The 14,144-nt window shown below is 33.0% G+C and overlaps 1 protein-coding gene across 1 annotated transcript; it reads right to left on the reverse strand.

The window, feature by feature from the left end:
* Window positions 1–4,845: 4,845 nt before the first annotated feature.
* On the reverse strand, window positions 4,846–11,974 carry LOC132056172 (uncharacterized). Its single transcript, XM_059448253.1, has 7 exons — window positions 11,120–11,974; window positions 8,073–8,111; window positions 7,910–7,980; window positions 5,938–6,002; window positions 5,754–5,843; window positions 5,572–5,664; window positions 4,846–5,470 (listed from the first exon to the last, which is right to left on the reverse strand). Exons 1-7 carry the CDS (start codon window positions 11,734–11,736, stop codon window positions 5,060–5,062), a joined length of 1,386 nt encoding a protein of 461 aa, XP_059304236.1. The 5' UTR covers window positions 11,737–11,974; the 3' UTR covers window positions 4,846–5,059.
* Window positions 11,975–14,144: the final 2,170 nt, after the last annotated feature.

Consider the following 14,144-nt stretch of genomic DNA (forward strand, 5'->3'; position numbering starts at 1 on the left):
ACTACAGTCAGGCCAGGCAACAGATGATAATCATTGGGAACTTGGTTAAGTGTTTAAAATGTTGTAACCAATTTTCATTTTATATTCCATTCAGACTTACAACTTTTTAAAATTTGCTTCCGAAAAGCAAACACTTTTAAACGTCGGGGAAATCAGAGGCTAAGCACTGACTGCTTGCATGTATTTGGTGACAGAAGGTATGTCTCCTGTTTGGCTACACCTACTAATATCGTTTACAGTGGTTGGATCCATAAATATGTGGCATAGGGTCGTTTGTTCATAATCCTTGTAGTAGCTCGCTTTGTCTTTTGCAACTAATACTAGTATAAATAATAACTATGTTTGATTTACGGAACTTAAATGGTTCGCTTGATTATATATGCCTCAGAGTTGTTCCCGAAGAACAATAATTTTAAAAGGGATTATAATATTAATTTCATATTCTTTAATGGCTAAATGATAATTTACCAGAAATATATAGTCACCGGAAATGACGATATTTTTTATGTATTGTTGTGGCTACAATTGATGAAGTGTTAAAGAAAATTTTTGTAGATTATATGTACGCCTCTGCTCCAGAAGTAGAAATATCTTAAAAAGGTTATAAACTATCACGATTTGATATACTTAAGACACGTTAGATGATCATGTTCCATTCTTGAAGAATGAGATTTTTTTTTTTTAATTCAACGAAGAATGAGAATTTTTAATAAATGTTACAATACATATTCATTCCCTAAAGTGAATGTGATACTATGTAGTAAAGCTTACAAAGACGGGTGTGCGTTTAGTTGTGAAAATATCACGAATCATTTCCAGAAGAGGTAGAATAATTAAAAAGAAATATTCTAAATATTTGATGATTTACTCCTGAAATAATAAACTCAGAAATTTGCTCCCTAAGTAGCAAACTGTGAATTCTATTCCCGAAATAGTAGAACTTTGAGCTCTACTCATGAAGTTGTAAGGCTCTGAATTCTACACCCAAGTTAGTAGAACTCTTAAATCTACTCCTGAAGCCTTAGAACTCTGAAGTTTACTCCTGAAGTAGTAAATAACCTGAAATTTACTCTGGAAGCAGTAAAATTTTGAAATTTACTTTCAAAGTGATAAACCTTTAAACTTTACTGCTGAACTAATAAAACTTTGAAACTTTACTCCTGAAGCAGAAAGAATTGGTAAAATACCTGAGAAATATTTTAAAGCAACGCCTTATTGTGCTTAAGCAAAATAATGAGCTATAGATGAACGTCATATTCAAGCATATCTGAATAATCAGCTTTTAATCCGCCAAGTGAATGAACAAAAAAGTACCACAACCTATCTCCTAGAGAGATAAAGTACAAGGAATATACATGTTATTTTTGTGGTATGAAATTAAGACATTGGAACACGTACCTGTCGTACGTAGAAACATCTTGAACAATTTTATTAAAGTATCATTTAAGACAAAAAGAGAGCAGAGTAGAATGCTTTCTACTATAACCACATTGATATATTATGGTTAGTTGTTATTGATTTCCTTGAAGAAAATAAACATTAATGTATCTCTTCCTGAAGGATGTGATTACTATGTGGTTGCCGCTTTGATACAAAATATTCAGATATTAATGGCTAATCTTATTTAAAATACTGAAGTTTAGAGCTTAACATTTACATTTCATATAGTTTAAATTATCTTTAATTTTTTATTACTGTTTTCTTTCATGACACCAGTAGTGTTTAACCAAATTTTCTTTCGTGATACTACAAGTATCTAAAAAATATTTGGTAGTTGAAATTAATAATCAAGGGCTCTAGAAGGGCTAATTGTTTATCTACAAGTATCATGACACCAGTAGTGTCCAAATAATATCTAATTATGGTAAATAAATTTAAGTCTCTCGAAGAGGTTATATATGATAGCACCATGCGTCCTAGGTCGTAATAGTTACGATCCGAACACGAATATATTAAACATGAAGTTTACTAGCAATAAAAATGTTTATCATATTGAGACTACAAATGATTGAAAGATTGAATATCTTCAAGTTACCACGGGTAAGAGATACATATGTGAAACGTTACCCCAGCATGATAAGATCACATACTGCAATAAACCAGAAGTTCATTGATATAAAGTTCATGCAATAGTAAATCAGAAGTTTACTAAAATAAATAGCACTCGTTGTGGTAAACTTGAAATTTACTGGTGCAGATAATTTTATCAGTTGACAAGACCATTTTGATCGGCCTGATTTAAATCTGATGTGCTAATTACGTATTCAAAATATATTAAAGAACTAGAAGATTCTTCAAGAATTTGTTTGTGTTGCTTGTTCTCATGATAAGTTGATTACACCAGCTAATGTTGGGATTGAATCCGCTAAATTTTTGAAAATATAAAAGGTGAATGTGGGCCTCTTCACCTGCGATGTGATGTCTTGAATAGATGCATATATGAGACGGTCACATATACGTTTATTATCAACTGGCAGTTTGATATTTACGAAGATGCTTGCTCAAAATAATTGAGTTGGAAGCACTGAATATGTAATCAAGACAATTCATCTTGATAATGTTGGTTTATATCTAAGCTGGTTTGGCATTGAATGCCTCCATAATATAGCTAAACCATTGCTTATGAGAACAGAGCTTCAGATGTTGGTCTGAGATATGATATGTTGCATACTTGTATGCTTCAGACCAATAAATTATGATAAATTATCCCCTCATAATTGGTTCAGGGTCAGGAACTAGAAATTTCCATCTTATGGATTTTGATGTGTGGTACATGATTAATGGATATACCATGATGCACACAGATGATTTCCTCAAAGAAAATAGGGATATGTGTTAGTTTTTCTAACATAACGGGAGAGAATATGCAACTAAGAAATATGTTGTGAATTATTATCAGTATGATCCTCAGATAATTCAAGTTAAATGCTAGAAGCATTTGTAGACCCAACTATTTTATATTTCATCTGCAAAATGCTCCTAATGTTCCTGAAGGACAGAGTCTACAGCATGCATGGAGCATGGTAAATTAATCGGTTCCAAATGCAATAATACTTGAAAAGGGGGAGGAGCAAATGATCATAATAAGGAGGCAATGTGATCTTAAAGAGCCTACGACATAACACTTCATGAAACCTTAAGGAAGGTTCAGGTACCTGAAAATAATAAAGTGACGATATCTCAGTAAGTTATGTCGAACTGTGAACCGATACAAAATGATATCTCGTCGACGATTTCTTTGATATAATATGACACACAATATTGTATAAAATTGTAAGGATCTGAGTTCTACATCTCTTAAAGCATGCTGACGTAGAAATAATTACCAAGTCATGTAATGCAACTTGGTAAGCATAAAGCTTATTGGACTTGCAGTCCAGACATCAGAAGATGTCACGTCATTTAACTATTAAATGGATGTTGTCACAGTATATATGCCTTACTTGATAAAATTGAAAAACTTTTGAATGATTCAAAATGCCTGAAGCATATACAGGTTCTTGGGGAACTTGTTCATAATCCTTATATGGATTAAAAGATGAATGTGTTTAAATCTCCTTAGTGAATAATCATTGACGAAGGGTACAAAGATGACCATATTTACCCTTGTCTCTTTATGATAATGAGAACCTTTTATATTATTGTGCAAGTTGATGACTTGAACATTTTTGGAGCTCTTGAAGAGTTTCCAAAAGTAATAGATTATCTGCTAAAAGAAGTTGAAATAAGAAAATTATATTGGTCCTGACGTATCATATATTAGTGCAATTGATACACTTATTTATCTTGCTATAACTATAAGCATGATATAATTTCTCTCCTTCATAGAGATATTGAAATAAGATCAATTGCATATTGCCAATGAAAGCCCTCACATAAATGTGTTTGTCCTAACAAATGTTGTCAAGTGTTTTGGATATACTGGACATTCATGTGATCGAAATATGAGTTCGATCCAGATATGTTATCTATTTGCATGAAGTATGACTATTGTACCATGCTGTTTTACATGACAGTCAAATCATAGAAGGATAACAGCAGTTTATGAATCAAGTCAAGAATGTACTTAGCGTGATTGCGACAATATTATACAGCGATGATGCAACTCTATCTAAGGAAAGAGAGATGCAGATCATCAACCAGTTCATCAAATGATCATTTGACAGATTTGATCACAAATGCTTCGCCAACCTCAAGATATGATAAGTTGATATACAAGATCGAAGTACATCATCTTCATGTGATGCTTTAATCGGAGGGAGTAAATACGTGTTGTACTATTTTTTCCTTAACCGAGGTTTTGACCCATTTAAATTGTCCTGGTACGATTTTTAATGAGACAGCTAGCAATGTATGCGTGTATTTTTTTTTTCTCACTAGGATTTTTTACCACTAAATTTTTTCTAATAAGATTTTAATAAGACACATTATTTATTAATGAACAAGTGTTATAACTACCACCGTAATATAAATGTCCATTCAAATACACAGTTAACTGAACGTCCATTCAAATATACAATCAACTGGATAAATATTCAATCAAGCAAAATGTACAAGTAAAACAACAGATAGCTTAGAAATAGGCTGTAAGAAAGAAACTTGCTTAAGAAATTTTCCTTCCTTCTATAAATAGGAAGTCAATTCAGTTCATTTAGATATCAATTAAAGAGCAATAAAATCTCTCTCTCCCCAAGTTTCTTTAGCTATATTTCTTATTGTCGTGTACTTTTAACATTATTTCATTACGCTTTTTACCTTTTTCACAAAAAACAGTTTTCCCTGATCAAAAACGAAGGAAAATGATTTTGCAAACAAAAGTTTATCCAGGACACAGAAACAATAAGATAGCAAAACCATTCCCTTGGAGTAATCCTTCCCAAGAAAATTGAGAAAACTGAGTATGATTAGTTTACATAAAACATCTAAGAATGCAGGGTTCAACCAAGTCACAACATGATTAAAACTAATTGAGCAAGCTCAGCTCTCTTCCTCTCCCCGCTAATCTCCTCGGATTGAGCACTTTCCCCCACTTTCTCTTCTGATAGAACCATTATAGTCCTTAATAATTCAACAATCTTTGGTTCAACCAGTCAATTATTTCCTTCATGATTTCCTCTCTTTCAGGTTCAAAAAGCAGGTCATGCAATAACCCTTTATACAGCTTGATACTTTTATCAGTTGAAGAAGCCTCTTCATAGAGCTTCTTAGAGCCTTCAGGGTCGGTCACTGCATCATCAGAGCCATGGAGAACTAGGAACGGTACTGTCAACTTGCACAGATTCTGTTGCAAGTAGGCAGTTATCCGAAGGATCTCATAACCTGTTCGTACCCTAATGGATCCAGTGAATACTAGTGGATCTGAATACTTGGCCAGTAATGCTGCCGGATCCCTAGACACTACCGCACCCCTTTTGTTTGCTGCACTGAACTGGTATCTAGGCAATAGAAATGAGACAATTGGAGCAAGTACCTAATAATTAACAAACAGGCAAAACTGTTAACGCTCAACAAAAAAATGTTATTCACATAAGAGGACAAATGAAGGAACTTGATTTTGAAACAAAAACTTACTGTGAAAATCGGATGAGCTGGTTGAACTCCTACAGCAGGTGAAGTCAATATAACACCATCAATCCTAGATTCTACCTTTGGATCAAGTGCTGCCTACAAATATAATGCGAGGACACAGTCAACAACAGTCTTAATTAACAATTTAATCGACAATCGGGCAGAAAATCATCAGTCTCATTCACCTTGAGGACTATGGCTGCACCAGTAGAATGTCCAAAGCAAAAACATGGAAGTCCAGGATTTTCAGCTAAAACCTTTGAGAGAAATTGTTTCTGCGCGAAGTGGGAAAAAAAGTTGCAAATAACATTAAATTAAATGTTTCCCCTTTTTACTTCACTTGATGCATGAAAATTAACATAGCCATACCGTGTCATTAACAGCATCATCAAGAGAAGGGACATATGCATGCAGTCCATCACTTCCACCATGTCCTACATAAAGAAGAAGCTTGTAAGTTTCCCAAAGGATGCAGAGTCACAGTTAATTGGTACAGAACTGAGTACACTACCAAATGCATTTAAGTAAAAAAGTTCAACATACACTGTCAATAACCAATAAATAGCAGAACTAGCCAAGGCTACAATGGGAAAGAGGAAGGGTGCCTCAAAGACAAATTCGAGGTTTTCAGATGAACAGTTAAAGTGTAAGATGGACCCAAGGTGCTCCTCACAGTTATGCATATAACATATTCAATTTCCTTTAATGATGAGATAATTAAGGCAAGCACTCCCCTAACACCAAATCAATGTGCCAACTTAGGGAAGTGAACTGCAATGTGGTAGCAGCAAAGGTGATTAGATTCACATTAAATATTAGTTTTGGAGACTTGGTCATTGTGAATGCATGATAATATATTAGAATTTTCTTTCCAATAAAATGCTTAAAATGGAGTTGTGAGCACATTCTCCTCCCTCTATTATGCCTTCATGCACAGAGGATACAATTTAATAGCTTACTTATGCGAAGGAGCTTCACATGTTACTTTTTCACACCCAAGGCTTCCTGATTGGAGGAAATTCAACTCCTGCAACATGCGACATAGATGCATAGTTGAAGATTGACTTTTCAACTATAATAACAGCAAGCAAGCAAAAAATATTCTTCCTCCAATGATGATTCATCAATAGACGAATATCAGAATTATAAATCTTGAGAAAAGGAAGATAATCACATTCAGGTTTAAAAGATGACCACCTAAAAATTATGTATTATCTCATCAATAAGAGATTGGGAGAACTGCGCTTTAAGTAGTGTGACTTTTTGTGATATAGACTCGCACACACTCAGATATCCATCATGTATTTTATCATCTCTGTTATGTGAAGAACCAATAGAGTTGATAATAAAGGCACAAGTATCAGTGTGTTGTCCAACGAGTTCATACCCTGCCAGCTGATGGATGAATACTAAAGATAATTCTTCGATCACCAGCTGGCACTGAAGTTTTGTCTTATTTTTCTTATGAAGGTGGTATCCAGGCAGCTTGTCTGCACCTCGACTACAGGCTATGAACTTGTTGGATTATTTCCTTTAACAACCAAGGGAAATGGAATATTGTATTTTTTTCTTTTTCTGCTTTATTTGCGCCTCCTTTAATACCACGACCAAAGGAGCTATGGCTAGAACCTAAATGGAGGAAGCAAAGACACTTTAAGCTGCTAGCAATTCGTTTGTCGGTCCTATCCTAGCGAAAGGTCTGACAGTATAAACATGTCTTGATATTTTTTCCATTAGAAAGAACTGATCAGATTGTAGAGCCAGCAGGTAGGAGAAGATTAATATAATTCTTAGAGAATTCTATTATTACAGAGAAAGTTCGACTAAAATAATCAATACACAGCAAAACTATCAGAAAGACAGAAATCATTCAGTATAAACTTTTAGCAATTGAAGGTGGTAAGAGTCGCACGTAATTAAGGACGACAAAATCTTAAGGGACTGAACAGCCATAAAGAGTGGGATTCAGATAAATTAAGATGAAAACAAAACAAAGATAAAGAAAAAGAGAGAAAAATTTCTGGCAGGGATCAACTCAAGAATAACGACAAAATAGCTGTTCCTAAGATAGAGGAAAGAGTGAGGAAGTTTAAGATAAGCCTCAAGTTTCTTGAAGCACACTACTGCCAGTTCAGTCAATATACATAACGAAAGAAGAGAGAAGAAAAAAGCATCAATTTGAGATAGAGGACATGAATCAACTACACTTTGAGATCAATTTTCTCAATTTAACCAAACAAGTAAAACGAATAAACAGACCTTAGATGCCAGAATCTGCAAATACCAGGGAATATATAAAGCAAGTAGTTTATAATCATTTTGTATACATAGAACTACTTACCGATCCAATCCATTCCATAAACTTTAAAGCCATTTGCATTTAGCTTCTTGGCAAAATCATTATATCGGCCACTGTTGCAAAATGAAGAATGCAGAGTCTTTAAGATAACTAACAGTTGAACCAAAATTAAAAATCATAAGATCCTTGCAAGACTAATGTAAACCTGTGTTCATTGAGACCGTGCAACAAGAAAACCAATCCCCTGCACCAAGACGACAATTAACATCATTACATTTTCAACAGAAAACTTGTATGTAGCAAAACGTGCAATATACATAATCACATGCTTTTGTGTGGTCTTCTATCTACTTTGGAAAAGGAAAATCTTTGACGAACTCATTATTAGAGACGGCAATTGGAGTGGGTCATTGAAGGTGACTTTGCACCAAGTTTTAAGAGGACCATTGGGTTCTCTAAAGGAAATAGATTAGGATTATCTGTATTCCACTTCACTCATATTCAGACTGAAACATACAAGATTTACGGTGTGTTAAGTATGCACTCTTTACACAAGTACCACATAGTAAGATTGGTCTATAAGGTGTAAGAAAGGTTAACTGTATCTATAACTAACAAAAGACATGTCCGGAGGATCAGAGGTGGAAAAAGGAATGTCAACTACAAATTAGTAGTCGGCACATTCAATCCCAGATATTATCTCATCAAAGGATGGAACAAAATTTAATTTACAGCATACCAACAAGAGAAGTTACAGTAAGAAATTTCCATCTATTCTATTCACAACATGAAACTCTTTTCTTTTTTTAATTAGTTTTAAAAAAATGACACATTTCTGTATTTGAATTTTTTTTTAAAATTTTAAACTTCTCATTTAATTAATGATATGCTCTTATAGCTGCAAAGATGTCATTACATGTTATCATAAGTTCTAAAAATTCTTCCTTCTCTTAAATAACATGCCTAGTCAAACACCATTATATAAGATGAACTAGAGGGTGTATTAAATGGGAAAGAAGAATAGTTTAATGCACTAAGTTTCTCAATATCACCCTTAATTACTCCTTCTGTCTAAATTTATGTGATACTCCTTTTTTTTTTTTTAAGTCAGTCTCAAGAAGAATGACGTAATTCTATATTTGCTACCAATTTAACTTTAAATTTTCTATTTTCGATTTATGGCCACACCAAATATATATCACAATCTTCAAAAGATCTCTGTTCATTCTTAAGCTCCTTGCCCAATCAAACATCATCTTATAAATTGAGACTAAGGGAGTACCTTTTAATCGGAATAGGATTATGTATTCCTGTTTGTGTCCTATAGTGAAAAAACAAGAGCATAAATACTAGCCACTAGATGTCTCTCTCTTTCATTTTCGTGATGTACATGTGAGCCAATTGGACTTGTGCGATATTTTGAAAAGATCTGCCACGTTATGGCATCTCATGCAAAGAAAAAGCTGTGCCTCCCATTTAAGCCCATGGCTACCACACAGAGAATAATCAGAAAATACCATCACTGGTGACTTGGGTGGTGGGATTCTAGGGAACCGGTCCACTCTGGGGACCATATCTATCAAAATCTGCTAGTGGCTGCAATATTCCTTTCAAGTACTTATAACACTCATTCATATCTCTTTCATCTTAAACTTGAAAGAATGTCTATTAAGATAAGAATTGTTTGAAGAAATAGACATAAATGAAACTCACATGGAAAATAGTCCTTCAATTATTACTTCGAAAATTTTAAGAACCTGCTAAAAACAAGAAGTTTTATATCACAAAGATAAAAATGTTTTGTACTCCCTCCATCCCAAAATAAATGTAGTTAATACTACAAGATATAATTTACTAAGTTAACCTATTTATTAGGTACATGTTTCTTGAGAATTTAACACTATTAAGAAGAAGTAGTTCTTTAATATAATAGTTGGAAACAATTACTATTTTTTGTCAAGAATTCCTAAAGGGATAACTTTTTAGACAATATTTTAAGGCATAGACCATTCAATTTTGAAGCATCAGAATAATTGCAGGCATAGCCACAAACAGAATAATGGATAGTAACATCAACTTAGAGAATCAGGACAAAATTTCCCCTTCCCATAATTAATTACAGGCTACGGTGCTGTCACACACTTACAGCACGATTAAAACAAGAAGAATAAATCTCTGAAAATGCTCTGCTTGATGGTGGAAATTTAAAGATATCAAAATTCCATTCCAATTCCTTTTTACGTATCCAGTATATTAAACTAAATTATTCCTTTTACTTGTTCATTCTAACAAATCAAAGAGATATTTATTTATTCAAATTCTTCTCACAATATATTCTATAGCAGTAGTCAAATTACTAATATTTTTAAAATACAATTAATATGGACAATTTAGTAAAATAAGCACACAATAAACAATTTCTTAACAAGAGTGAAAAGTCTGGACCAGCAGGGGCAGAAGGAAGTAGTCCTAGGTTTGATTTATGTGAGCGTTTTGTGTAGACGGAGAGTTTATGTAAAGAGAATATTTTTAAACTTATGGTGTTAGATGAATTACATATTTTATATAGCTATAAATCATCGCATAAAAATAGATTATTTCTAAATATAGAAAGGAGATATTATTTTTTGGCACAGACTAATAAGGAATTAGTTCACATAAATTGAAACAGAAAGAAGTATTTAATTGTACAAATATCTGCATTTCCTAAGCAGCATCAGGATTCGCCATGTAACTCATTTTACAAGAGCTACCAGTCCCTAATATGTAATCCTATCCAACGGTAACGTGGAAAGCAAGAAGCTCACAACAAGAAGACAATGGAGGGCAAAAATGGAAACACAAAAAAGGGAAATTTATTCAAACATCGTAGGACCTTCCAGAAACAAGGAAACTTCGAGACTAATCTAATGATCATAACGTGTAATCAATCCCAAAAAGCTAATGGGTATGCAATACGACCATCAACTTTGCTTATTTAATTTAAAAAAACACATACTCCCTCCGTCCAAAAAAAATTACACTTTTCCCTATTAATATGAACATAGAATCTTTAATTTTTTCGAAATAAAATTTAAATATATAAAAATTACTTAAAAAGTATAATATTTTATCATAATTAATAATTTAAAATATTTAAAAGACATAAAAAAAAAAAAAAATAACTAGTTTGACTCTCGAAAAATAAAAAATTATTTATAGTCAAAATTATATGTAATTAATTTTCTAGATTAGAGCAATTTGATGAAGTACCTGACTTTGAAGGAAACAGGTGTCCATGATTGTGTAAACATGGTATCTCCTTTAGACGTAACAAAAAGCGAAAATTCCCTCAAAGTTTCTTTATCATCTTCCTGAAGTACCCTTCTTATCGCCAGCGATCTTCTGGCCGCCACCTCTTGCTCCACCGCACTCTTACGTGGCACCATTTTCGACGGCACTCTAACCACCGTACCGCCACTTTTCTTCTCGACCACCGCCGCCTTTTCCTCCTTCTCTGACGACGTCATGATCGTCGTCTGTGACGTCATCCTCCTTCGTCCACGAAATGGCAACAACAACAATAATATGAAAGCATTGATTAATAGGAACAAGCTTCGTAATACTCGTAATGAAAACAGTGCATTGATTCTCCCGCTTGCACCTGATGTTAATATAATTGTTGCTTCGTTTGATTTTGTTGCTAATTCAACCGCCATTGCTCTTCTTCTTCTAATCCCAAAAGCTAATAATTTCAACTCGGATAAATATGAATACCCAGAATTAATTAGCCTTAAATTTTGTTGTTGTTTTGTGGCGATGTATGGTCCGAAATGTGATTCAAATCGTTTTTTGGGTATGCACAATTTTTGACTTGTCAAGCAAATCATAAAAAAATGGATCAATTTAAACAAAAATTTCCTTCTGCAAAACGTTTTTTTAGATAAGATTATGGTTCTGGAAAAAGCAAAGTTGAATACGGAAATTTTGATAAGCGTTAATAAATGTTTTGAGAAAAAGAGAGAAGAAGTTTGAAGGTTGAGAAGGGGGAAGCGTAAAGGTATTTTCTTTTCTTTTTTTCCCTTTGGTCTCGGCAAAATGTTGCAGCCACTACACTTCCCATAAGGTTCCGAGAAGTGATGAATAAATAATGGCTCAGAGAATTACGCTACAAAATAGCGGTTTATGATATTACCACGTGTCAAACAAACACATGTTTCCATATGCGGCGATATCATCATTTTGGTTCTTGTTTGTTTCCTTTTGTGGTAATTCTTTTTTAAAAAAAAAAAAAAATTAAAGGGCCACTAGGCTTTTCATCACCCAGGGCTATTTTATTATTATTATTAACTAAAATAACAAAACTTTTGTGGTAATTCTTGACACGGTCAGAGTAGTAAAATTGTTCTCGACACGTGGCGTTTAGTGAGTGAAGAAGGGTGGTTTATTGATGCCACGTAGCTTTTAAAAGAGGAAGTGACTTGGAGCACTGGTCACTTTGTTTGACTCTTCAGGGGAATACATTGAAATATGACCAATTACTTGATTCACGTTTATCTAATTCACGAAAACTTTGAACCATCACTATATAGTTATTAATTTCAATTAATTTTTTTGTGGGTCAAATTTGACTAACTCAATCTATTTGACATATTAAACTGTATACTAGTGGCCCGGACCCAATTGTTGTGAAGTTTCTTTTTTCTGCCGTAAAATTGCTTCGAGCAATTAGAATTCATTGCAGTGGTCACCTATGTTTAGGGAAACAGCTTTATAGCTCTAGACGCAAGTTTAGGAAAATACACTTAAACAATTTAAAAGTATTAAAAGTGTGCAGAGATAAAATATACTAAAAGGTAGAAGACTATCTAATGTTGCAAATATATATACATCTACCCCTATACCCATTTTCAATATTTGTCAATTACTGATATCTCCTTTATTTTAATATATGAGTCTGAATGGATTTTAAGTTTAAGTAAGTGAATGAGACCATCAAATCTTATAGTCTTAAATTAAAAATCTTAAATTAAAAATATTTTTAATGTATCAAAAGCCCTATGAATATTGTGGTTGTAAATATTTCATATAATTATTGAATTTAAAGAGTTACTAAATATAAAAAGTAACATTTTTTAAACAAACAAGAAAGGAAAGTAGTATACATTTACATAAAATGATGGAATACTTTATTCTATTTATTCTTCACCTCAATATTTTTTTTCTTTTGATTTTTTGGGAAGCAGTCTTTGCAACAAAAAATGTTGCCCCATTTTTTCTTTGGTGATCTTGCTAAATGCAGGAAATATATTTTAAAATTTTCTCCTTTTTATTTTCAAAACAAATATAAGAAGCACATTTGGACATTTAGATCGTTTTCTGAGCAATTCTCATTAATCTCATGTATTTCTTTATATTATAGCAATTTCTCATAGTCCAATTTATCAATGAAGATACTATGTTTATAAATAATATATTTGGTTAACCTCATTTATTCCCAGTAAAAATTGGCAATTCAAAAAATTTGGCTATGTAATTTTTCTTCAAGAGTTCATTTATATAAGCAAATAGAAATAAAATAGGAGGAAAATTCAATCCACAACTTGAAAATGAAAACCTATCTTTTTAGTAACGTACCTTAAGATCCAACATCTCCCACATATAGTTCAAATTGACACTTTTATCCATTATAAAACCAATTGAAAGTAAATAAATTGTAATAGCAGTACTATTACTGCAAAAGTAAAAAGTAAATATAGTGGTGGGCCACGAAATGACGACAATTACTCAATAAGTTGGAAAGAAGATTTCAGTGCGACCTGCTTTTCAGAAAGTTGTACCCATCTTTAGATGGTATAAACGAAATTATACTAAAATGTCCTGATTTTTTCGTCCAAATAGGTAAAAGTACACCCACAAAACCAATCAAGTACAACAAATGGAAGCACATAAAACATGCTATGCCAAAAGTACCTCCATGTCAGCAAGCAGGACAACGGAAAGCACCTGAAATTCTCCCTTCTATAGGTACTGCTAGATGCCTAGATGATAGATGATGAAAGAATCCCTTGACTTAAGTAAGCGCAAAAATAAAAAAGTTGAAGCCGTGAGTCGCAAAAAAAAAAAAATTACATTAGTAGTATTCACGCACGAAATTCGTGCGTGAAAGGAGTTAAAGCTACAAAATACGGTTTGTACCTTTCACGCACGAATTTAAATCTTCGTGTAAAAACTGCAAAATTGCATACTACATGTGGGACCCATCCTCGATAGTGTATATACATTAATGTTGTAAAAT

This window comes from Lycium ferocissimum, chromosome 5 (genome assembly GCF_029784015.1).
Source record: "Lycium ferocissimum isolate CSIRO_LF1 chromosome 5, AGI_CSIRO_Lferr_CH_V1, whole genome shotgun sequence".
Lineage (NCBI taxonomy): Eukaryota > Viridiplantae > Streptophyta > Magnoliopsida > Solanales > Solanaceae > Lycium > Lycium ferocissimum.